The sequence below is a fragment of the Athene noctua genome, chromosome 1 (genome assembly GCF_965140245.1).
Source record: "Athene noctua chromosome 1, bAthNoc1.hap1.1, whole genome shotgun sequence".
Classification (NCBI taxonomy): Eukaryota; Metazoa; Chordata; class Aves; order Strigiformes; family Strigidae; genus Athene; species Athene noctua.
This window is the reverse complement of record NC_134037.1, coordinates 143,248,158-143,273,647: the sequence shown is the minus strand read 5'-3', so window position 1 is coordinate 143,273,647 and position 25,490 is coordinate 143,248,158. Positions and strand designations below refer to the sequence as shown.

General features: G+C 39.5%; 1 protein-coding gene across 2 annotated transcripts in view; it reads left to right on the top strand.

The window, feature by feature from the left end:
- The first annotated feature begins 9,130 nt into the window (after positions 1–9,130).
- The window catches only part of GUCA1C (guanylate cyclase activator 1C), a 42,909-nt gene continuing 26,549 nt past the window's right edge, over positions 9,131–25,490 (top strand). The window contains exon 1 of one of the 2 annotated variants that reach the window (XM_074898868.1): positions 9,131–9,389. In XM_074898868.1, coding sequence (XP_074754969.1) covers positions 9,186–9,389 — 204 coding nt within the window. In that variant the 5' untranslated portion in view covers positions 9,131–9,185. Of the gene's footprint in view, positions 9,390–15,006; positions 15,287–25,490 lie in introns of those variants that run through there. The other variant, XM_074898877.1, reaches the window with a different exon arrangement.

Sequence of the window (25,490 nt, the reverse complement as noted above, 5' to 3'; positions counted from 1 at the left end):
TCAGCATGGTACTCTAATTGGAAATAAACTAATTTAATTTTCTCTGCGTCGTCTGTTTTGCTCATGACAGCATCTGGTAAGTGATCTCCCTGTGTTTATCTCAACCCATGACCTTTTCCATCTTATTTTCTCCCTCATCCTTCTGAGGAAGCAGAATGAGAGGGCGGCTGGGTGGGCATCTGGCAGACGGCCACAGTCAACCCACCACAACCATTTACAACAGAAGTTGATATGCTTTAGGAATCACCCTTGGTAAGTACAGCTGCTCAGCTTGACTGTTTTTACCAGTTCACATTACATGTGCTTAGCTGCTATGTTTTGTCTCTGTGGACAAATTGTTACCCACTTGTTTCCAAAACTTTGCAGATGTACAATGAACTCAGAAGACAGGACTACACCACCACTCAGAGAAGCTGAAGCCCACTGTGCTCCCATTAATAAGCTGCTTTCCTCCAGCTTCTGCATATTGCTAATGCAATTTAGAAAGTGAAGAGCTTCCAGATACCTTTAAGGTGAATGGCTAAGATCAGATATTTTCATGCAATGTTTGAATTGCTTCCCCATCAAGGACCCAAGAAACAGATTTGTTTTCAGGGATATTTTCATCTTTTGTCCTATGCTGTCTTGAAGCATCAGAAAATTTTACTACCTATGCGTGTTTACTGGGGGCTTGTGTTACTGGAAGATGCCAGTGGTTGGTTGTCCAAAGTGCTTGTTCACATTTTCTGAGCTTTGTCACGCAACAAACTTCAGTTTTTCCAGGAACTGATCTGCAGAATTAAACAGTCTGTTATGGTTCTTCTGGTGAGCTTCATTTTAGATCAAAGGACTTGAAACTTATCAGAGTATCAGAGGGCAGGTTTATCAGTTGTCCTGGCCTTTTTCTCCAGTACAGCAGACTTATTATTTTTAAATACTCCAATGTCACCTGTAAGACATAGAAGGATAACTCAGCTGTGAAAATGTCATTATTCACCAGCTGCTGGTAAAGAGTTAGTTTGTTCATCTAGGGCTTCCATACACTCCAGAATTTAATTGATGTTCTCTCTTTCCTCTCTTTGCTTTTGTCCAGTTGTTCCTTTACAAGCTTCTCTTGACTGTTTTTATACATACACACAATACTCAGCTCCTGAATGTAAATGGTAATTATTTTTCTTTCTAAGTAACAATAACCAGAAACCCCTCATGAACAATTAAAGAAGTCAGAATCATGCTGTATTCAGGTAAAAAATATTATCTAAAATTCATTTGTATTCCAGGATGATGTGCCGCTAGATAAGTGTAATTATTCTTTGTGGATGCAACTTTCCAAGGAAAATAGCATTTCTTTGATTTACATTCTTGAATTTATGTATGTTTAATACTCCAGAGAGTCTTCTTAAATTATGTGAGGTAAACAAAAAGGTTAGGCTTAATTCAGAAAACCTGAGCTCAGCTTTATCTTTCAGTTATTGATGCAAAATATTGTGGCAGTCAAGACTATCAAAAGATTAATACAGAAAGAATTTAGTTCACTTAAATGATTTTTTGTGAATTTGGTGTGTGGGGGGGTGAATATATTAATTTCTTTGAAAACAGGCTGGAAAATTTGGCCTCAAACTTAATGCAAAATCATGGTGATTGTCTTTGAGTTTTCAGAGTTAGAAGAATTTCTCTAGGAGGTGTATCTTGTGTCTTAGACTAATCACATCAACGCAGTGACTTAAGAACTGTGAGAGAAGCAGTATTAGTCTCTTAAAGGTCAGTTTTCCAGGTTCATGAAAACAGCACTTGCTGTCAAGAACAGTTCACTGTGATGTGCTTTTCAAGGACAAGGCCTGCTTTAGTAAGTAAATTAACTTGGAGTTCTTAGAATATTTTTCCCCTTTTGCATCTGCTATGGAAAAGAATTTAGTAAAATCTTCATACTTGCTGTTGCATGCTGAACATGTGATTTTTAAGGAAAGATAATTTTTTCCTGTCACCTCATATCTTCCTGGGACTTTCTACCAGTTCAGTAGATATTGTATTCTCTAAGAAAATGGACATTTGGAACAGATTAGAGACTTTCTTAAAATATCACCTCATGAAACTGGAAGATTAGTTGAGGAGACCTATTTCCACCTGAGTACAATAGCTGAGAGGAACCTACTTGGTTCCACAATTGGAATATGTAACCTCCAATTTTGAAAAGTGTTAAGAGAGCACTTTTTCATGAAATTAAGCCTTCCAACAGCTTTGGAATCCCAATCACTTTTCCCCTCTTTGTCTCTTTTCAAATTTTGATTTCAAGTCTGAATCCGGTTTCTCAGAGTTTAGAGTTCAAGTGTTTTAAGAGTGAACACTGATATGCTGACCTATTACATGATGATGAAAATACTTTAAAAATGCAAAAAAGGAATCTGTAATACATCAGCAGAATTGTCTGGAAACAGTGATCATTACTTTCTAAACTCTACCAGATTTCCTGTGCCTTTATTTTAATTGCATGTGCTGATTAAGCACGTACATTCCTCTTCCAAAAGCACCAAAGTTGTGCCTTCCTACCATTAGAGTGCAACTTAGTGAAGAATAAATTCTCTAACATGTATTTTCATCAGTTTTTCAAACAGAAACACAAAGGAATACTCTTTGTCAATACTCAGTAGTGAAAAAAATAATAAATGATGTGCCTACTGATATCTTAAAATTTGTCAAGAATTACAGCAGTCAGGCACTATCTTTGAGATTACTGTGGTGGTGTGAGACAACTTTGCAGTGCAGCCAGTGCTGCATAGCATAGTGGTGATGAAATTCCTCTTGAGGAATATAAACTGTAGAAGGTTGAAAGATTTTCCCACATCTTTCTTTTAAATTAAATTCCATGCTGGTTTTATTGTGTTCTGCCTCTCAGGATGTATTGCCAAATGCTGATAGGAAGGTAAAAACATATCACTTTTTTGTTTTCTTTGCCTATCCTATTAACAGATCTTGCTCTCAACTATTTGGGGTCATTCTGATACAAAAAGAGGGAGAAAACAAAGCTTGCAAGGTTTTTCAGTCTGACCTCTCTAATGTAAAAAGCTGACATTGTGGCTGTCAACAGGCTGGCAAAGATTCAGACAAAACTTTTTGGAAATGCTATGAATTAAGTTACTATAATCAACTGAGTCCATTCTGTGTCATTTGTTGTTGACCAGACATGAACCACAGATATACCTTACAGGCCATTGTTTGCATGTCATCTGTTGTCAGTCATTAGCCATGATGGGTTACTACCTAGTAATTCTCTACATGCAGATGAATTTCTATAGGACTTCTCAGTAGAAATACATTGTAAAGGGAGTGCAGGGTTGATTTAACCAGGATATAAAACAAAACAGTGTCTTTAGATTTGAAAGACTATTTCATTCTGTATAAAATAAAAAAAAAAAAAAAAAAAAAATCTGTCCCTTACTTGATGCATCTACAAAGCAGAGCATGCTAGCAAACTGCTGTGAGCTGCAAACACAGATGTTCAAGGAAAATTTAGCAGACTGAGGGGAAAGATGGCAGAATTATTAAAGTGCCTTCACAGGGTAAATTACATTTAATTTCAAGTATTTCTAGTTATTGAACAAAATTATAAAAATGTGGCTTGTCCTGGTCTTCCAGAGTTAGTTGCATGTCCATCTATAAGCATAGATACGTATTGATAGCATAGATGTCCATCTGTGGATTACTTGTAGCCTGGGAAACATGCCCTGGTGCACTGGAGCGAATCTGCTCCTGTTTCCCACCAAGTCCCTCTGCACCCAGGTGCTCAGAGGGAGACGTGATGCTTCATGTGCTGTGAGTTCCTGTGCCCATTCACGTAGCACTAATCTTGCTGTTTACATAATCCCAGACTACCATAGCAAGGACTGACAGATTAGATGCAATTACTGCTGTCAAATCAAATTATGATTTATTAAATGTAAGATTTTTTTTTTCAAGGCTAGTGGTGTTAAGCATGTTATGTACATTCTTCGACTTAAATTTGTATAACTACTTTACAAATACTGATTGTTAAATTGTTCCATTAATACCTTTTGGTAAACTTTATGATATTTAGTATCCTTAAAGAGGAATAACTTTTATTATCCTATCTCCTTTTTCCACTTGGGGGGAGGGGGGGGGGGGGGGGGAAGGGGATGGTTGCCCTATTTTTTTTAAGATAAAATAGTGTCTGTGTTGTATAAGAGTCCCAGGAAGACATGATGTCACCTTAATACTTTATAAAGGGCTTTAGTAGCATTAGAATATTACTTAAGTAACCTTACCAACAATTTAGAAACAACTTACAGAACTGATTTTAAGAAGCATCTAATAAAGCTTATGAGAACCACTGCAAATTAATGAATCATAATAAAAAAAATAGAAGAGGAAGAATTACAGGTTAATTGCCATCTAGTCATCTCCTCAGTGTAAACTATCACAACTCTTTCTGATTTTTGTTCTCTTATTAACTGATATCAGTAAACCCCTGTTTTGTCCCTGTATGTATCACGACTTTGGTAGCACCAGATTTCTGTATATATATTGTTTTGTCACTTAAGAAAACAGATATAAGATATAACACAATAATAAACTACTGATTTACAGGTTTATTACTGATTATTCAGAGTTGCATATTTTCACATACAAGCACACTGAGAAGCTTGCAGGCAAATTAAAACAGAACTGGTCCTAACAAGCACTAAGCCTGTGTGAAAAAATGATGGGAAGATACAAATAGAAACTGTACAGAAAAAATAATTTACATCAATGCTTTTATGATAAATGTGAAAATTACAAATGAACCGGGTTTGCCTGCATTGTACCCAGATATCCATCTAAGGTAGGACCTTTGAAATAGTGTCATTTTTTCCAAAATTATTGTTCTTCATTCAGTCAGTCTGACCACCAGCTGGATAAAGATAAGCCAACTAAACGCTCTTTAGATCACGTCTGGTATATAATATAAAAATAGCCATACTTTACTAGTCAGGCCACAAGTACTTCTGGTCCACTCTCCTGTCTCCAGTAGCCAGGAGCATGTGCCTAGGGAATAGGTACCCTTCACTCACCCTATCTGCTGCCAGCAGCCTGTGGCCACTCAATCAAATAATAAGTTCAATACATGTGTTTAGTGGCCTTTTCCTCCATAAAATTGTCTGATTGCTTTTTGCACTCATATTTACTCTTAGCCTTCATACCACCTTGTAGTAATCAGTTCCACCATACAATAACACAAATATTCTTTTTTACTTTTTTGAAGAACTCTGAGAAATCCTTTCTCAAATTATTTTGCAAGGAATATTTCCAAGACTTACAGAAAGGCTGTCTTGAGGTTAAAGGAAAATAAGACTTTTCAGCTCAGTGACCTGCAATTTTTATGGCCACAGTTAAGATCGTTGCCTGTCACCATAGCTAAGGGATCAGATAAAAATTCTAAATGGTGCTGTCTTCCTACATCCTTAAAGTCCAGGCATCTTATTCCTGTGGATTGCAGAGACTGATGGTGCTAATATATAACACTGAGAGAGACTTAGAATTTTGCTATGGGGAAAATGCTGGGGTCAAAATTCAGTCCTTTGAAGCTTCTCCATAAAATAGCTGTTGATTTCTCTGTTCTCATATTGCTGTCCTCATTGTCTGCAATTTTTATGTTTCAAATGCTTCATTACATTTTCCCCCTATATTTCATAGCATGATGCATAGGAAACTTGACATTTCCTAGGTACAGTTTATCAGAGCCTCAAGGGCCTTTATTTCATAAGCTGTGTTAGCAGCCTTGAGTCACTTCCAGTGGTACAGTGCCACCTGGTACAGTGCTGAGAGCCTCCAGGTGACCTGTTTTTTTTTCCAATCAGGTTCAGAGGAAACTAAGCATGTGGTACATATTTCATACAGGCACTACTCAGACAATAGGTTTCTATGTATGACTGCTGATGCTGGATTTAAGTCTTTGGAATTAAATTTTGGGTTTCACTCTGATGTACAAATTCAGCTGCTTCCTTCCAGGCCTCACACTCTTTTATGGGAGAATTTTATATATATTTTTTTTCATCCTTTCTTGAAGTGCTTTACATTCTCTAAGTCCTGTAAGTCTCTGCTATGTGTTTCTTTTTCTCTTCTAGCTCATTTCCCGCTCCTTTTTATTATATTGCCTGCAAACCTACAATGCAAGTTCTTCATGACTTCTGCATTCTCCCTCATTCCACTTCTGGAATTTGCTTTGTAGGGTCATATACGTGAAGAAGTATAATCCCCAACTAAGCTGAATGTACAGACACTATAAGTCTGAGAAAATTGTGCTTTAACTAGAGAAGTATATTTTCCCCAGAGTGAAAGTGAAGATAGTATTGAATTGCTAAGAACAGTGTTGCCAGCATAGCCCTTCTAATCTGCATGTACTCCATCGCTATAATACCCCAGTAAAGCTATCTAGCAGGAACATGGCCTACAAGAGCTCCTTTAAAAGCAGTTTCTTCTACTTGCACTTAATTCTAGCTTCTGTGTTTCCCTTTTATTCTGGGCTATTGCACTGCTTCTTCAAGTTTTCTGGGTGTTCTCTCTTACTACTTTGTTATTTATGGCCATTGCAGATAAGCATGTCGTGCTTGTTCATATGCTTATTTTGTCAAATGTTGCAGTGTAAAATTAAAGCTTTTTTCAGATTCCTCAAACAGATAATTCAGAACAGCTTGATGATTATCTTGAAGAGCTACTTAAATAAAATATGGATTTCTCTAGCAGTTTAACCTTGTCTTCTGTAAGGACAAACACAACAGAGTTAGGAGATTCTTCCATGCCATATGAAAGAAAAAAGCATGTTTTCAAAGACTGAGATGGCTTAGTCTTTGATACTCACGTTTATGCTGTCACTTTTTCCAGAAGAACATTTGAAAAAGAAAATCTACAAAAAAATTATTCTAGACTCCCATATTTACAAAAAACTAATTGTCTCTGGCTTCTGAGGTTGAAACCTTTGGGTTTTTTCCTTTGAATACTGCTGTTATTTCTGAAAAAAGGAAGTCTGAGTAACAATTGAGTTTTAAGACACCTCTCTACCTATATGCTTTTGAAAATTCTGTGTTGGCATTTCTAATTACTAGCTATTGAAAAAATGGATTTGATGAACAAAGATGTGAAAATTGCTCATTCAAGCTACCTTTCCTTTGCTTGCTCTCCTGGTTTATTACAAATACAGCATTCTTTGCCTGCTAGTGATATTTTGAAGTGGAGTATTTCCAAATACCACTTCACATGTTTCAGATTTCTTCTGGTTTTATTCTGTATTTCACATTGGTAATCCCTGCTGGTCCTCAGTATTGATGGCCTTGATCCTGTAACTGACAGTATGCTACTGGACAGCTATTGTTGCTCTGGGGAGACTGTTGAAAGCAGTGCAAGGAACGACTAGAGATTAGAAAAATCACCTTTTAATGATAGCTACAGTATAGTCATAATTGAAGTCCTCCAGGCATCCAGGTGTGGGTTTTTTCCCCTTCTCTCCCTCCTCAGCAGCCTTGCCCTGACTGACGGCAGACTCTGGTTTATGCAATGTAGTTATAAATACGTGCTAAAAGCCTATTAGTCACAGCCCAGCGTGTTCCATTCCTGTCACCTTTTTCAGTAAAGGCCTGTACCTATTTGAGAAATATTTTCAGTTCTGATCTTATGGGGTAAGTGTGTCCCAGCTCTTTATTTGTCTAAAGAAATAAACAGAGTTCAAAATGCTGGATTGACTACATGATCCTGTATGCTGTGACACAAAGCCTGCCCTAAACCTTCTGCTGCAGGGGCAGCTTACCCGGGTTGGGTTATGCCACCCTCACTGTGCACACCCAACAGATGCAGCACTGCTTATCCCTTGTGTCACCAGAAAACGAGGTTTTGTGATGGGTCCAATAGCAGCTTCAGTTTCTTTGCAGTTTTGAGATCAAATTTGTCTCTCTGAACCTTGGTCCAGAGCAAAATTCAGCTCATGCATCTGTAGAGCGCTCCATGGGCAGCCGGGCTGCGTTCTGCTCTGCGGAGTGAAGCAGAAATGCTGCTCGGGTAGTGTTCACCTTTCCTCTTGTGAGACACCACTAGAGTGTTATTGGTGAGACAACACCTTTACAGTAGGCATAAGTGCAACAATTGTATTTTACATTCCAACAGTTTAGTGTTTAACTACCGTATGGCATAGTATATACTGTAAGGCTTGAGTACTGTAAAACAGCAAACTGCTAAATACTGCTGTACAGCACAGACATTATAACAATACTCTGCAAGTTTCCACAATTAATTTACATTGGCAAAAGAAGCAGTCGTGTGCCCCCTCTACTGCTGGTCACCCTTTTCCATCCCTGCTTAATCTGTTCTCTTGTACAATACAATGTTTTGTGAGACCAGGCAATGCAAAATTTAAATAATGTTGTCTAAAGCTAACTATATTTATTAGTATTTGATTTTATTGCAAACTTTTGCCTGGATCTGTTCTTACAGTTGTTCCCAAGTGCAACCATAAACATTCATGCTGGCCTAAGGGAAGGGAAAGCTTGGGATTGAATAGGCAGTGGCAGTGGGGGAACACTTTTTAGGACAACATTGGTTTATGCAAGACTCAGATGCTTGTAGAACTGCTGTCTTAAAGAAAAAGGCAAGTTTTTTGTGCTTAGAGTATAGCTGCTTTCTTTTTTTCCAGGTTATTCAAGTCAAATCATATTGCAGTTTTGGCATATAAAGAAAGAATTGGACAGCAGTAAATAAAGAAGAAATAAAAATGAAAAGTCAGTTGCTACGAGGCAGCTGCACAAAAAGTATCCAAATATTAAAATGGGACTGAAGGTTTAAACCCCCATGAATTATTAAAACAAAGGTTTATAAACTAGTCTCAAAGTCCCTGTGTGTTACTTATTCAATATTCATCCAGTTTACATAGATTTAGCACCACAGATGCCAATGTAAGATGAGAATCAACATAATCAGTCCTCATGTCCTGCTGAGACTCTGCAACTGCCTGTGCACAAAGACTGTAATCAGCTGATAAAACCATGGTGCACTAAAAGTGGGAGCTAGTAATCTTGCTAGGGTGCTATATTTACTTAGTCTATATTGGTAGTGATCTGTAAGAGGTTTAAAGTAGCTCTCAAAGGCAGAATTGGTGTTTAAATGATTTGGGTTGGGAAGCAAGAATGAACATTTGGATGCATAAATACTGAAAAAGGTTACCTGGTATGTTTGATGCTATGGGTGCTTCTGGATCAGCAGATGACATTAATGCTATGGAAATTCATCAATGGTACACAAAATTTATGAAGGAATGCCCATCTGGACAACTTTGTCTGCATGAATTTAAACAAGTCCTGGATCTACAGGGGCTTACTCCAGAAGCTAACAGCTATGTTGAACAAGTTTTTCACACGTTTGACATGAATAAGGTAAGAATTCATTCTTAACTTGCCGGTTTTCTTATGGCTGTATCATTTGATGCATTCAGCACATGTCTCAAAGGGCTGGCAGTGCTGACTTTTCAGAGGTTATGGAAGTAATTCAGAGGTGATTCAATAGAAAACTATGGACAAATAAACATGAATTGCAGGCAAACAATTTTGAATGCTCTGTTCCCGATAAATTTTGCCATTTTGAAAATTGCGTACAGTCATTCTAATATGTGTTGAATAGTTTCTCATATTTGAAACCTGGATTTTTATTATTATTTTCAGTGTGTGTTAATAACTGGAAGTTTTATTTATATAACTGTGCTTGAAAAATGTATTTTAAAGCAGTAAGTGTTTGGCTGGGTCCACAAGTATTAATGCCTTAAGAATATGCAACACAGACACAATATGATTCCTCTGTCACCAAACAAAATATTGCTGGATTCATCCTGAGCACCTTCTGCGGCTTAGTTTGGTATCAGTCAATCCCCTTTTCCAAAGTCACATCTGTCTGGTTTTGATTCATCATCCTGATTTTACTGCTTAACAATCTAGGTCATCTCAAAGGCATCCATCAGCTGTCAGTTGCATTGCTCTCTCATGTTCTTCCAACTTGGTGTTCATAAAGGTTCCTTCTAGCCATGAGACCCATCCAGAAGACTATGCCTTGTTATCTTCCCCTTAAGCCAGAAAAACACTTTCTATCAAATGCTACAAAAAAGGTGGAGAGTAATCTCTAATTCCTACAAAAGTGTTTGTCCTTGACTGAAATGAGGTTTAAGCTGAATTGTCAATACTACACAATCAAAGTCTGCCTCCAGCTAATAGAACAGATGGACTAATCATGATATAAAAACTTATTTAAGAAAAAAAAAAAAGCATTAGTGTTGTTTACTCATGTCATTGATCTCAACGAATTCAGAGATGTAATGAAAAATGTGTTATTACATTACATGAATGACTTTAGTGGCAGGTTAAAACTGGTCCAAATTGCAGTCAGAACTTTTCCAGACAGTTTCAGTTTCCAGCAATGGCCTTTCTGTTCTTTATTACGAAATTAATTATATTTGTTTCAGAAAATGTTGAGAGTATAAGTTATCTTGTGCGTTTTTACATCCAATCTTTAATTCCTTGTATAGTGCCTGGTCGACTAAGAATTCCTAGTCAGTACCTCTGTTACACAACTTTCTTGTTTCAGTTATTTCTACACACACACCCACTCCCAACCCAGCTGGCTTTTTTGATATTATGCAATTCTCTTTCTTACATAGTCTTCAAGTAGTATTCCTATAAGATCATGCTTATCACATGCTCTTTTCTTTCCCCTTGCCAATTACCAGATGTTAAATATAATGGAATTTGGCTAAGTAAAATCACCTAACTCAATAATGTGCTAATTAGAGTTGGTGAGGAAACTTCAAGTCTATCAATATGAAATCTGACTGGCAGAAGTTGTCAGCTTACTGTGTTCTTTTCAATTAATAAATTAAGGCATTATGTTCCCCAGTAAAGCTTTTATCAGTGCTAACTTTCTTGAGTAATGCACACGGACAATGTTTGAGCTCATCTAAGTTTTTTCAGTTGAGCTTTAAAGTAGACAGCAAAAAGCCCTTCACATCTCAGTATTTTTGAGAGATATTTGGAAAAAAATTCAAAATTTATTTTAAACAAATACTTTTAAAGCAACTAATGATTTGAGGATGTTTCAGAAAATTGAGCATGCAGCTTTTTTTAGTTATTTTTCAGAAAACTGAAATGTGAAATGAACACTTCTTGAAAATCAGGTTTCTGTCAAGTTGGTAGCATACCAACGCAGGAGCAACCACTGGCATGGGGAAATTGAGTGTTTGTCATGAGATAACTGAGGGTGGGAAGAGTGAAGAAGAAAATACTTCAATACTTCAAATAGTTTTGCATCAACAGAAATGCCTAGGAGAACTTGCCACTACTATTGGTATTGACCTATATATTTGAAAACATCTATTGTACTCAGGAAATGGTGAATCTAGTATTAGCAGAGAGTGCAAGAATAAATCAGATACAAACTTTTAGGGTACAGTTGCTCTTGAGCACTTTACTCCATTTAGCTTTCTTTACCATTTGCAGTCCTTATAATACTAATTGTAATTAACACTATCAGTTTTCTTCACTTGTTTAAATTGCTTACAGTATTGAGAATGTGCATATAGATGCTGATGTTTGCTTTCTATATACTTGTGAAGAATACTTTTCCATATCTAGTTTATTTAGAGTATCTTTCTGTAAGGAAAAAATATTTTACAAAAGTAGCTAGTCGTTCTGTATTAAGACAAGCCTTAGGTGAACCTGAGACCTGTCTAAAGAGGGAAAGAGCTCCAAACCAAAAAGGTGGGGAGCTTTTCGGGCGTTTGAGTTGGGCTTTTTTTCTGGGGTGGAAAGTAGTGTTATCTTTTTGTTGGCTGGTTTTTCACAAGTCGGTAATCACAGGGCCTCCCTCCCAGTACAAATAGCTTAGAACCCAGGGAGTAGCTTGTTCAAGTTATCTGATGAATATTAAGATGTATGCCTTAAACTTGTCATCTTATACACACATCAGAGTTTAATTGTTACATAATCCTATCTGTGATCCCCTTCTCCTGTTTCCCCATGACTTTTTAATAAATTGGCATATTTCAGTGAAATCTCAAAGAGTAAGCATTTCACCTAATTATTTCCTAAAGTTTTCATAAAAATTGGCAGCTGGGCAGCAGGGACACACACAGAATGAATGCCCCACTCATGCAGAATTCAGCTTTTATTCATTGTTTAAGGCAAAAACTGGCTGGCAAATCAATCAGGCACTTGTTTCCTTTTGCCTGGTCAGGATACAGGGTGGAGCTGGGGTACCACGGTGCAGAGATTTACGGGACAAAAGACAGAGTCTGTACAAATCTAGGTTTTTGTTTTGCTGTTCCCAGAAGAGCTTGTTTAATTAATGTTCCATGTTAGAAAGAAAAAGATGTTTCAATGTTTTATCTGTTTGGAAGTCTTCCCCTGTTTTTAATGAAATTTAATAACGATTTGGCCTTTAGGGCTTCATAAAATCCACTATAAAACTGCTTATGTTAGGCTTATAACTTCATTATTTAATAATGTGCTCCCACTAAAGATCTGATATTCATTTCCAGTTCTGCAAGATGTTGCAACGATCCTCCATTAGCTACTGTAATCTGAAGCATAGATTTTATTGTATATTTTCTTAATCGAGCTGTGGCAGCAATAGGCCCAGGGAAAGTTACTTAGAAGACAGGACTGGAATGGTACTTTTGGAATATTCATATACATGAGATTGAATTGTCTGTATCCCTTTGCAGACGGAAATACTATGAAGAATGTGGCATCTACTCCCAGATAAAAGGCTGTTGAGTTTTTCTCCTTGTCCAATCTATTTGTATAATTTAGTGGCTGGAAAGGCTTAAACACTTAGTGAAATGAATCAAGTGAACCATAATGTTTTACCTGAATGTTTTGCTTTTTTCCTTTTTAATAATAGAAAAAAATATTTTTAAATGAAATAGCAACAGTATAATTTTTAATGAAAATGCAACAGTATAACTACAAGATTCAGATACAACACATAGCATCTAGATAAGATCTAGCTCAGTGTTATTTTTCTCTTGCCTTGATTAAAGTCTTGTGAGAGCCTGTGGCACACGAGGACCAGGACCTCTCAAGCTGTATGCCAGGATTTCATAAACTTCCCTTTGGGATTCACACCACATCTGTTTAGTTTGATACGATGTGTATATTTATCTGCTGTAACGTACATTTCCTCTGAAGTCATTCTATGGGGCTTCAGGCTGGCTTAGGGTAGTGATTTACGTAAGAAGAAGAATGAGCTGTTGGCATACCAGCTTGCCAAGAGTAACACATATGGGATTTTTAGAGCTTGGCACGGGCTTTCTCAGTAACAATATCCTCATACTGTTCTTGATCATTCTGACCATATCAACACTTCTCTAACAAGAGCATGACTTATGTGTAGTACAATCAAAAAGCATTTGTCTTCTGGATCCTGGCCTTAGTACAGAAATCCAGCTGAAGACTCTTTGCATGCTTAGTAAAGCCAAAGGATCTTATTTCAAGATGACTCAGCTCTTTGCCAGTTAGATGAACAAAGTCTCTCCACCCTCCCTCATACTTCGGTGAAATAACCTACCTGATGAGGTCAGTGGAAACTATTTAACTCTTTGTTAACAGAATAAGCAGGTATATTTTATCAGTTTGAGAAAGAAACTACACGAAGTCAAGGTTCTGAAGTTGCATAACTTTTAGCGATGTAGAAAATCATTATTGTTCAGACTGTCTTCCCCTCTGCAGTGCAATTATATTTCAAAGATTAAAACTGCAGGACTGGTTTTCTTTTCTTTTTTTCTTTTTTTTTTTTTTTTTCCCTGAAATCTATATGTAATTTTTCTTCTGTTAGAGGATCAGATTTTGTCTACTGCCATGATGGTAAAAATCACTTCCAGATCTTTGACATTACTGGATGAGGAAAAGAATTTGGGATCTAATCTCTTGCAGCATGCATTTGGCATTTAGGAGTGAGATTCCAAGCAAACAACAGACTTTGGTGTGCTGCAAGTTTCTCCCTAAACCTGAAATTGCTGAAGGTGCCTCTATCAGCTTCCAGATTCTATGATACTGAAAGTGCCATGCTTTAAGTATTCAAATTTTTATCACTGTATTGTCTGAAAACCCATCACTGAAACTATGTGAACAGAATGTGTGTGTTAAGGGGATTATGCAAATTAAGCAATATGATTACTTTTTAGTGCCTCCCCATGCCCTTACTGTTTCAGAATTATATACCTAAGGACATGTTCCTAGTTCTTTTTACCTTAAGATTATATGAAAAGTATTTATCACGTGCTTGGTTTAGATGGGATATGAAGTCAAATCCAAAGTATGTACTGTTAAAGGGAGAGTCATGAAGACACTGCCTTCAGTTAAAAAGTTCCCTTCCTGAGTTTCACTAGCTCTCATTTATGTCTTTTCTTCAAGTTTTGGTGTGTGAATCTCACCACGTTTTGTATTTAAATAAACTCATGTTTCATGTGAGAGAGTATCAGGATGTTTGTTTTCAATGCCAATGTTACAATGCTGTATGGCCTGTTTATATATTATCTTCCTTCAGCTGGATGAACACTTACTGGCATACACCAGAGTCACCATACACATTAGTACTTTGCAGGATTTATGATTCTCCTTCTTTTCCAAAGAGCTGAATGCAAAGCACTCCAAACAAAGCACAGCAACACCATTTCACAGTTTGGGAAGCATTTAAAGTCATCTTAGCATTTTAGTGCAAAGCCTTGCAAGTTTAACAAGGCTGTAAACCTGACATAGGATCTTACACGACGTGAGCCCAAATGTCATGTTTTGTCTTCAAGAGAGCCCCTGTAGAAGCAGGTTGAGCCCTGGGAACACATCGATATAGCTCCTGCCAGACAGAAGGACCCACCTATTGACAAGCCTACTTGTATTCAAACAGGTCATGAAGGATGATCCCATGGAGTTTCTATTTTTAGCTAATCCAGACCTGCATGGATCTTTAAGAGGTTTACAGTAGTTTTACAGCTCTGGGTTTGTGGTTGAATTCTCAGTGGAGGTGAGCTAGGGAACATAGGAGTACTGCACTAAGGCAAACAGTGCAGCGTGCACAGAGAGGAAAGCTGGAGGGTGCTATGGGAGCCGCGGAATCATCTGATGATTTTGCTGCAATGGATAACAGTCAATGGTACCAGAAATTTATGAAGCAGTGCCCCTCCGGGCAACTGTCTCTTTATGAGTTTAAGTCAATACTGGGTTTACGTGATATGAGCCCTCAAGCAAACATGTATGTTGAGCGGGTGTTTCACATCTTTGACTTGAATGAGGTAAGAAATTTTCTGGAAGTATTTTTGTCATGAAATGTATGTGTTAGCATGAACAGTAGAGAACTTAGGCCTAGTGATATCAATAGGAAGCAGTAGGTAACCGGGAATTGGGTTTTTTTTTGCCTCATGAATTTCTAGCAGCTGTGCAGCATTACTTAAACTGAGAAAACTGGATTTCTGGGACTCTTTTCAATGTTATTTAGGTTGTTTAAGAGAAGACCTCTTCAAAAATCTACTAAACAGGTTTGATTCTTTGTAGGTGGGGCTGGATCAGAGTCTTAAAACCTTCATGTTTCCTTCTTTTACTTCCAGAAGGTTGTGTAAATATTTTTGTATTCACTTCCCTTTTCAAAAATTATTTGCCCCACCATTTCCAAAGCAAAGTCTGTTCAGATCTATTGAGCTGCATTTTTGGGCAGTTACAATGAATGTGGGTTTTTTCTTTATTATCACCATTGTTACTCTCATTTGGAAAGTTTGTAGAGTAATATAGCCATTTTACTTCCCTACTCACCCCTTAAAAAAAAAGTAACTTTTAAAGCTGAGCAGTGGAAGGAAGGTAGACTTGAATTATTGCATAGATCAGAAGTCAGAAAACTGTGTTACTACTTCTAAAAGATAAATGGAAAGAATCAAGAAATGCAGTGGTAAAAGTACAGTCAAAAAACAGGAATAGGCAGGAATAAAATATCAGCTTTCCAGAAGCGGGAAGAAGTGAAATGTAAAACAAACAAGCAAACAAACAAAAAATCAACAAAATTAAGGCACAACTATAAAGAGATAGAAATAAATGTTCAAAGAGTGGAAGGAGGAAATAGTGTCTCATCCCTTCATATGTTAATTGAAAACCTTGTGGAACTGAAATGCAAGCTGTGGAGAAAAAGTGTTGAAAAGGTAGTTAAAATCTTAGTGAGAGAGTCATTCTCCATCAGAAACAGAGCTGACATTTGGACACAAGCAACGTACTGGAATAAATGTGGTCATTTGCTCAGCTGCAGTCAGGAGTAGAGGCTGGCAATGGCAGCCACAAGATCCAGCCCCACAGGGCCTGCTTCCCCACTGGCCCAGAAAAACACTTGGACAGGGATTACTAGACACAAATATCACCACTCTCTTTAGCAACAACAACCCCTTGCCTTGCTAACTGGAGCCCCTAGGAGATGCAAGTTGCTCAGCATCTGCTCAGTTTGAGAAAGTCTGCAAGCACCAAGGAGGAGAGCATTGCCAACCAAAACAACGGTACCTAATTAGGGAAGACAGCCTCTCCTTTTAATTAAATGTCTTCTGATGTCTCTCTTTATTGGCTTGGTTTTCCCTTTTCCAAAATGCTTAACTCAGTGGATTTTATTACTGGTGGGGGAAAAAGAAAATTAAAAATAAAGATGCTTTAGTATTCAAAGTTCTTCCAAATAGCTGTGCTGCTTAGGCTGATAAAAACAGGAAGCTCGGATTTAAGAATTCTTTAAGGATCTATATGTAACATTATTAATTGGAAAAATCCAATTTGTCTAAACTGAAATCCTTCATGAAAACAGCCTGTGTCATCAAAATGGTTTTGGGGTGGGAGTTAATTCAGAGATATTACCCTTAACACAAAGATTGTGAGGACTTTTGAAACAAGAATTTATTAACTTACATTATTTTTTATAAATTTAAACTAATGGGGTTTTTTTCACCCTCCTTCCTCCCCAGATTACAGGCATGTAAAAGTTCAGGGATTTCTTTTGTTTTTATTTCTCCCAGTTGGAGCTGGGACTTTTCATTGGCCTCAGATTTCTCCTGGATGAATGGACTCTTTCCCTTCATTTCTAATAAGACCACTTAAAACTTGAACAGTCATTATGCTGCATCTCTGTCCTTAGTCAGAGGTTGTTAGTCCCCCTTGCAGTTCCCTGATGCCCACCAGGGCAAGGCCCAGACCGAGCTCTTGCCAACCCTGAGTTCAGGAAAATCAGGGATTTTGCAATAGCTACAAAAGAAAGTATTCCTGACTTATCCTCCTGACAAAGGAGGATGCATCTCTTTGGCAGCTAGAAACCTTGACGAACAGCTTGAAGAGTGGGCCCTCACTGTGTTGTCTTTAACTCCAAATGGAAAATGTGAAGTCACTATCTCAGAGCATTTCTCATAATCATTAAAATGACGGTAACTGCACTACAAATGGTTTTGTGGGAAGTATAACACATGTTACTTCATTATGCATGGTCTGCTGGTTATTTATAGATACTGGTGTGCTGTAGCATGTGTGGCTAACACCTCCCAAAAAATCACATCTGGTTAGTAAATGGTTAGTTTAATGACAAAAAACCCCCAAACCCTAGGATAGACTGTGCACAACTAAGGTAAGCATAATTACCTATCACCAGGACATGTATCATTGTGTGTCACTCATAATCTCCACGTCAGGAATAATGAAGCAGTAGTACAGAAAAAAAGACATAATAGGCTTCTGAGAACTTATTTTTAAATTGTCACTGACTTCTGTTTCAGTTTTAAATCCATACACAAACCCAAGGAGACCGGTGTTTGTAGAAATATAGCAGCAGGCACACAAGGACTGTGACTGTGAACTCACAAAGTGGTGCCAATGCTTGAACAGTGAGAGAATAACTAAGCAATTTTGTGTATGTTCCCACACATTTTGCTGTGTATGCCACAGTTAAAATTCCATGCAAAGTAGCGATAACCTCTCCTATCCTCATCCCTGTGCTTGAGTTAGCAAGAATGTGGTGAGTTTTCTCCTCTCAGACAGGGAGATTAGAGGTTGCATCCTACTAGAAACTTGCCTTATTGGAGCAAAAGCTTCCTGGTTTATGAAGGAGAGGAAAGCACTTCTTAAAAGCATTCTGATGAAGGAAAGGCTAGCTCAGTCCTCCTCCTTTTAATACGCATAGGAGATGGAAAGCAGAATTTAGAAGATAACCACTCCTTCAAATAGTTAGAAGTATACGGTGGGCAATAGGAAGAAGATGGTGATGTTTGGGACCTCACGGTTTGGGACTTAAAAAAAAAGTTAAAGCCTTCATAGGGTAAATTTTCTGACCAGGGTAGGCCATTCCAGCTCTTCCTAGAGGATAACCTCCTCTTTCTACAATTTTGTATCTTGTCCACATGATTTTCATTTGAGCAGCCTAGGTAGTCCCTCTGAAAACACCTCACCCAGGTGTGCCTGAGCTAAGAGGTAGGTTGCATCTACCTTAAGAGACACAAATGGACTCAGAAGCTGTCTAGAGATGAGGAGTAGCCATGTGCCTGTGGGGAGCTGGCAATTAAGTTAACAGAGGCAAATGGCAGGATGTTCTTAAGTCAGCTGACTAGACAAGAACAGGGGAAAGCCCTCAATGGTGCTTTCTCTGGTCCTGCCCACGCAGCTCTCTCTCCTCTGCAACTGAAATGAACAGTGGCAGATGTCTGTATACACTCGGAACCTATCGGATCCAGCCTCTGATAGCAGTGGAGTGCAGGGAAGAAGGGGGATTGGAGAGAGACGAGGCAAAGCCCATAGGCACAAACTGAGTCATGCAGGAGAGAGAAATGGTATTTTCCAGAGCAAAGAGCAGGTAGAAATTGCTGAGGAAGGAATAAAAGGAGTGGGGCTGGAGTGAGCAGGAATTGGTTAAAAAAATCAAGAGAAAAAGACAAAGAGTTAATTGGCAAAGATGACACAAATTTAGATAAAAATTTGTAGATAAGTTTTTTGTTCAAATGCACTCAAAACTTGGCATTTGCCACTTCAAGCACTAGCAGTTGTCTTTTTTGCCTTACACTTCAAACAGGTAGCATTCAGCTGCATCTGTCAGAGTGGGAAGATGTGTGACCTCCTTTTTTCACAACAGAGGGATTTAGTATCTGCTGAGTTACCACTGCTTTCACAATACCCAAGAGAAAGGGAATGCCATCTTTTTTTTTTTTTTTTGCCTGCCATTTTTCATATCAAGGTCATTCCTGATCATCCTGCTCTGAAGTTGGTTTGGATTTTTAAAAAAAAGGAGCAGCCGCTATTCTCAAATTCTGTCAAAAGACTACCTCTGTTTCACTTGTAAAGAAATCTAAATTACATCATCCCTTCCAAAACTGATGAGTTTTTATACCATTTTCAGAGCAGGACTAATGAATCTGATTTTTTTTTCTCGTGTTTCCCTACAGAGACAGTTTTACTTTACCTGTAGTGTGCGTTTTCTGTGTGCCCCATATTCTTGTAGTTTAGCAAGTCTGTCCTTGAACCAGTAATCTTCTTCATTACAGGACTGTCATCTTCAGTGCAGGTACATAGTCCCACTGTTGCCTTTTTGTATCTTTTTCTTAATTCCCAGAATATTGTACAGACTCCAGAAAGCTTCTTGGCATCTCTAATGTAGATCTCAATAGATACTGTAATTTTATCTTCATCTTTTAGCATCAGTTCAGCTTGCTACAGATAGCTCATTTGGAACTGCTTTGCTGAGCTTCCTATGTACAAACAAGTCTCTATACCCACTGTTTCAGTGTTCTTTGAAATGGCTTTGCTATATTACTTTCCTCAGTTCAGTTCCACATTGTTATGACTTTTTTCTATTTTTATTTATAAAAGTAGAAATGTTTCATATGCATTGGCTTCTGAAACAGGTGATTTCTATAAAATTTCTATTTCAGCACATGCTTTGTAAGTTTATTTGGTGCCGTCAAACTACGCAGCAGGTGATAAAATTTAGCCCTTTTGTGGCCCATAAAACTCACCTTGCTTTTTTGTCAGGTGTAATATCAGCTATCAGTGCAAGTCCCCTACTAGGGGTGAGGGATATCCTTAAGCGCTAAATCGACCCTACTCTTGAACACCTCCAGGGATGGGGACTCCACCACCTCCCTGGGCAGCCCATTCCAATGCCCAACAACCCTCTCTGGAAAGCAATGCTTCCTAATATCCAGTCTAAACCTTCTCTGGTGCAACTTGAGGCCATTCCCTCTTGTCCTGTCACTTCCTACTAGGCTAAACAGGCTCATCCCCAGCTCTCTGCACCCTCCTTTCAGGGTCATGTGAGGGGATGCGAGAGACCTGTCATTGTCCAAGAGGGAGAGATAAAAGAGGAAAGATGCCTAGCACTGGGTGAGTTGACTGAAGGACAGTTATTAACCTAATCATATCATTTAAAGTTTCTAGCCAGCTTAAGTCATGTTCCTAGTGCCTTGTCTGTCTCTGGTGGATGGCATAATGAGTGGTCATTACTTTAAGAGTGGGGCACGATGGCTAAAGAAGAAAATTCAGGATTTTTGTTAGACTGTGCATACCCAAGAGTTTTGTCTGCTTATTTCCTTTTACATCCCTTGCCCTCACTTCCTTTTCACTCACCCTCGCTGCTCCAGCTGGCACTCGCCTGCAGACATCCCACACGACATGGGTCCCCCCTCTCCCTCAGTCACTGGGATCATGTAGCAGCTCTATTCACAGATGGTATCTGGGGAAATGCAACACAGTTGCCTACTGAACCAGTTTTGGCTAAACCAATGGCAGTTTCTGTATCTTCCTGTTCAATCTTCAGAAGTTCATGGGCACTTGAGGAGTGTTCAATCTTTGTTACTCGTACGCCACATTTTTAAGTATATGATATTAAATTTAATTATATTCTGGTGGAGAGAGCTGTAGCAAAACCCATTAAGAGTATGGGACTCCTCAAAAGCTGACCAGATCCTGTAAAATACTGATTGCTCTCTGGCTCAAGTCCAGCTGGAGGGAGGTTGCTGTTTCTCATGAGGCGCTCAGCATCTCACAGGACAGTGCTCTTTAACTCCACCAAGTGATCATAAATGAAAAGGCTAAGTGAGTGGGAATGTCTTGTTCCTGCAACTCTAACATCCTGTAGTTTTACACTAGTATTTATAGCTCCAAATTTGTCAGTGCTGTAGTAATGCTCCTGAGCTGCTCGTGTCCTTGTATAGAAGCTAATCAGTACAGAAGTATTATTGATACCTAACCACTTCCCTGACCCTACAGAGGAAGAAGGAATTCAGCTCCTGAAAGCTGTAAAATAAAAAGCAGGACTACAGCACGGACCAACAGCATGGAATCTTGCATTTAATTCAATTATGAGACAAAGATGATTCTTGCTAAAGAAGTTACTGTAAAAGATTCTTCTTATGTTCAAGTTCTGTCATGAGGTTGGTGACTAAAACTGTGTGTTTTATCGGGGCATCCATGCTGATAAGGAGGAAACCGGGTGCCACTGCACACAAACAAAAGATGCCACAACGAATATCCATGATAAGAAGTGCCTCAAGAAGTCTAATGGGCTCTGATTTTAGAGAGGCTTAATCCACCTACAACAGAGAGAATGTAATAACGGGCATGTCTGTTTACACTCTTAACATTTTCCATTTTATTTACAGAAAAAATTGTAGATACTCATACTTTTCCATCTAGGTTGGAAAAGACCTTGAAGATCATCCAATCCAACCATTAACTTAACATTGACAGTTCCCACCTACAGCATATCCTTAAGCGCTAAATCGACCCTACTCTTGAACACCTCCAGGGATGGGGACTCCACCACCTCCCTGGGCAGCCCATTCCAACGCCCAACAACCCTCTCTGGAAAGCAATGCTTCCTAATATCCAGTCTAAACCTTCTCTGGTGCAACTTGAGGCCATTCCCTCTTGTCCTGTCACTTCCTACTAGGCTAAACAGGCTCATCCCCAGCTCTCTGCACCCTCCTTTCAGGGAGCTGTAGAGGGCGATGAGGTCTCCCCTCAGCCTCCTCTTCTCCAGACTAAACACCCCCAGTTCCCTCAGCCGCTCCTCGTACGACCTGTGCTCCAGACCCTGCACCAGCTCCGTTGCGGCGGGAGGAGGAAGCAAGCAGCTGATTCAATATGAATGATAGAGCAAGCTTCAACTTTATTGAAAGAAATCACCCCTTATATAAGCACTCTACAATAATCATGCATACTACTCACAAATCTATTGGATACATGTAAAAGGCTACATTATAATGTCCCAGCCCCCTGTGGCATCTCAGACATGTCACAACATCTTCCCTCTTCTGGCCTGCCTCCTTTCCCAAGGTTCTTTTACCATCAAGGCCATTGTGTACCTCAGTTTCTCTCTTTGTTAACATAACAGTCTGTTGTTTGGCATAACTGTACCCTGGGTTTTTTTCCTTTGTTTACCTCAGATGGCTGCAATCAGCTTCTGCAGAGACCCATGGCCTTGCTCTCTGCAAGCCGTTCTCCAACACTCTGTTGCCGTTCTCTGGACACGCTCGAGTCATTCAATGTCCTTTTTGGAGTGAGGGGCCCAAAATTGAACACAGTCATCGAGGTGCGGCCTCACCAGTGCCGAGTACAGGGGTCAGATCCCTTCCCTGTCCCTGCTGGCCACGCTATTGCTGACACAAGCCAGGATGCCATTGGCCTTCTTGGCCACCTGGACACACTGCTGGCTCCTGTTCAGCCAGCTGTCAATCAACACCCCCAGGTCCTTCTCTGACTGGTAGCTCTCCAGCCACTCCTCCCCAAGCCTGTAGTGCTGCTGGGGGTTGTTGTGGCCCAAGGGCAGCCCCCGGCATTTGCCCTTATTGAAACTCCTCCAGTTGGGCTCAGCCCATGGCTCCAGCCTGTCCAGGTCTCTCTGCAGAGCCTCCCTACCCTCGAGCACATCAACACTCCCACCCAACTGGGTGTCATCTGCAAACTGACTGAGGGTGCACTCAATCCCCTCGTCTAGATCATCAATAAAGATGCTAAACAGGAGTGGCCCCAACACCGAGCCCTGGGGGACACCACTTGTTACCGGCCATCAACCGGATTTAACTCTGTTCACCACAACTCTTTGGGCCCGGACATCCAGACAGTTTCTTACCCAGCAAAGCGTGTGCCCATCCAAGCTGCGAGCAGCCATTTTTGCCAGGAGAATGCTGTGGGAAACGGTGTCAAAGGCCTTACTAAAGTCAAGGTAAACAACATCCACAGCCTTTCCCTCCTCCAATAAGCAGGTCACCCTGTCGTAGAAGATCAGATTTGTCAGGCAGGACCTGCCTTTCATAAACCCATGCTGACTGGGCCTGAGCATCTGGTTGTCCCTCATGTGTTGCATGATGGTTCTCAGGATGAGCTGCTCCATCAGCTTCCCGGCACTGACATCAAGCTGACAGACCTGTAATTTCCCAGATCATCCTTCTGACACTTCTTATAAATGGGCATCACATTGGCCAATTTCCAGTCATTTGGGACCTCCCTGGTCAGCCAGGACTGCTGGTAAATGATGGAAAGCAGCCTGGCGAGCACCCAGCCAGCTCCTTCAGCACCCTCGGGTATATCTCATTCGGTCCCATAGACCTGTGTGTGTCCGTGTGATGCAGCAGGTCACTGACTGTCTCCTGGATTGTGGGGGGATTGTTCTTCCAGTCTCTGTCTTCTGGCTGAGAAGGCTGGATTCCCTCAATACAAATAGTCTTACTATTAGAGACTGAGGCAAATAAGCTGTTAAGAACCTCAGCCTTCTCATCTCTTGTTACCATGTTTCCTCCTGCGTCTAGCAGGGCATGGAGACTCTCCCTGGTCTTTCTTTTGCTACTGACATACTTATAAAACATTTCTTGTTGTCCTTGATTGCTGAAGCCAGATTAATTTCCAGTTGGGCTTTACTCCTTACAGTCAATCCAGGATTACTTTTATGTATTGCTAATGGCTTGCATATAATTCAGTGTCAACCACTCTGAGGATCCCCTCATTTTTCTTTTACATATGCATGTTTGTAGTCAGTGGGAGAGTCTGGATTTTCTTGAACTATAATTTAAGCATGGCTATCTTTACTCCTACTTTAGCCACATTCCGAAATCCCATCTGGTTTAGAACTGGGCATTAAAGGTAATCTCACATGAGTATAGATAGTCACTAAATAAAAATAGAAACTTGCGCTGTAAGAGGTTTACGATGGCATTTAAATGCAGTATTCGTCTGAGTCCTGGTCATGAGCAAGACTCTGAACCTGAGAGATATAAATGTGAACAAAAAGAAAAGAGACACTTTCTGCATAATAACATGGGTGCTGAAGAATCATTAATAGGTGATGGCCCTGTCCCAGAGATGCACCATTATTACAGCAAATCTATGAGAGAATGCCCATCTGGGCAGCTTAGTCTGCATAAATTCAAGAAACTCCTGGATCTGCAAGGGCTGGATCCACAGGGAGACATGTACATTAAACAAGGTTTGATATCTTTGATCTGAACCAGGTAAACCTTCTTTTCTTTCTTTCTTTCTTTCTTTCTTTCTTTCTTTCTTTCTTTCTTTCTTTCTTTCTTTCTTTCATCTCATAATATTGCTTTGTTTGTGAGTTGTAGCTTGCAGGCTCTTCTTTGTGCTCTGCTCACAGAACTGCTGTTGTGGACAGGGTTGCCGTTATGGTGCACAAGGAAGTGGGACTGTCCTTTGAGGGCTTTAAGTAGGACTCATTAGTACTTTCCAGGGGCACTTAAAAATGTCAGTGAAAAAAATGTCTGAAAATGAGATGTAATTTTCAGTTCACTGGTTATTCTTCTATCTTTTGCTTATCCCATGCTTGTATATAAGGATATGAAAATATTGGTATGTTCAAATACAAAGTTAATGTGTTTTTACAACAGTGTTAGTCAGTGGGGAAAATATGGTCTGCACTTAACCAATGACAAAGTGCAGCATAGATAAACAGATTTGCCCAAAGTATTGTATTGAACCTGTGGCATAGAGGAAAATGTAACTCAGATGAGGAGAATCACACACAGTGCCCAAGTTATAAGACCAAACAGACTACTGAATGAAGAGGTCAAGCACCTTCTCCAGGCTATATTTCTGATTTACTCTCTCTGCTACTGCAATAACTGCTTGTGATTGCAGTCAGCTCTCTGCAATGTAGCTGGCTCCCTGACAGATAATATATCTTTTCCTTAGGTGTACAGACAAGGCCAAAGCCATGGTCGTCTGGTAGGTGTGTGTAGCACCTTTTACTAGAAGACCTCAGACCATGGGGTTGCGGAGGGAGAGGGCAGAAGACATCAGTGGATCTAACAACTGACTGGCAGACAAGTGTGGGCTGTTTTCTAGGTCTGTCTTGAGTGCTGGATGTGCTCATAAGGTCCTGCAGCTGGCCACCTTGAGTCTTCTGCTCCCTGCAATGCTGGAGTGTCCCAGGGTACTGCCTGCCAGTGCAAGCTCTGTAGAATTGTGAAAACTTCAGATTTCTGAGCCCTTTGG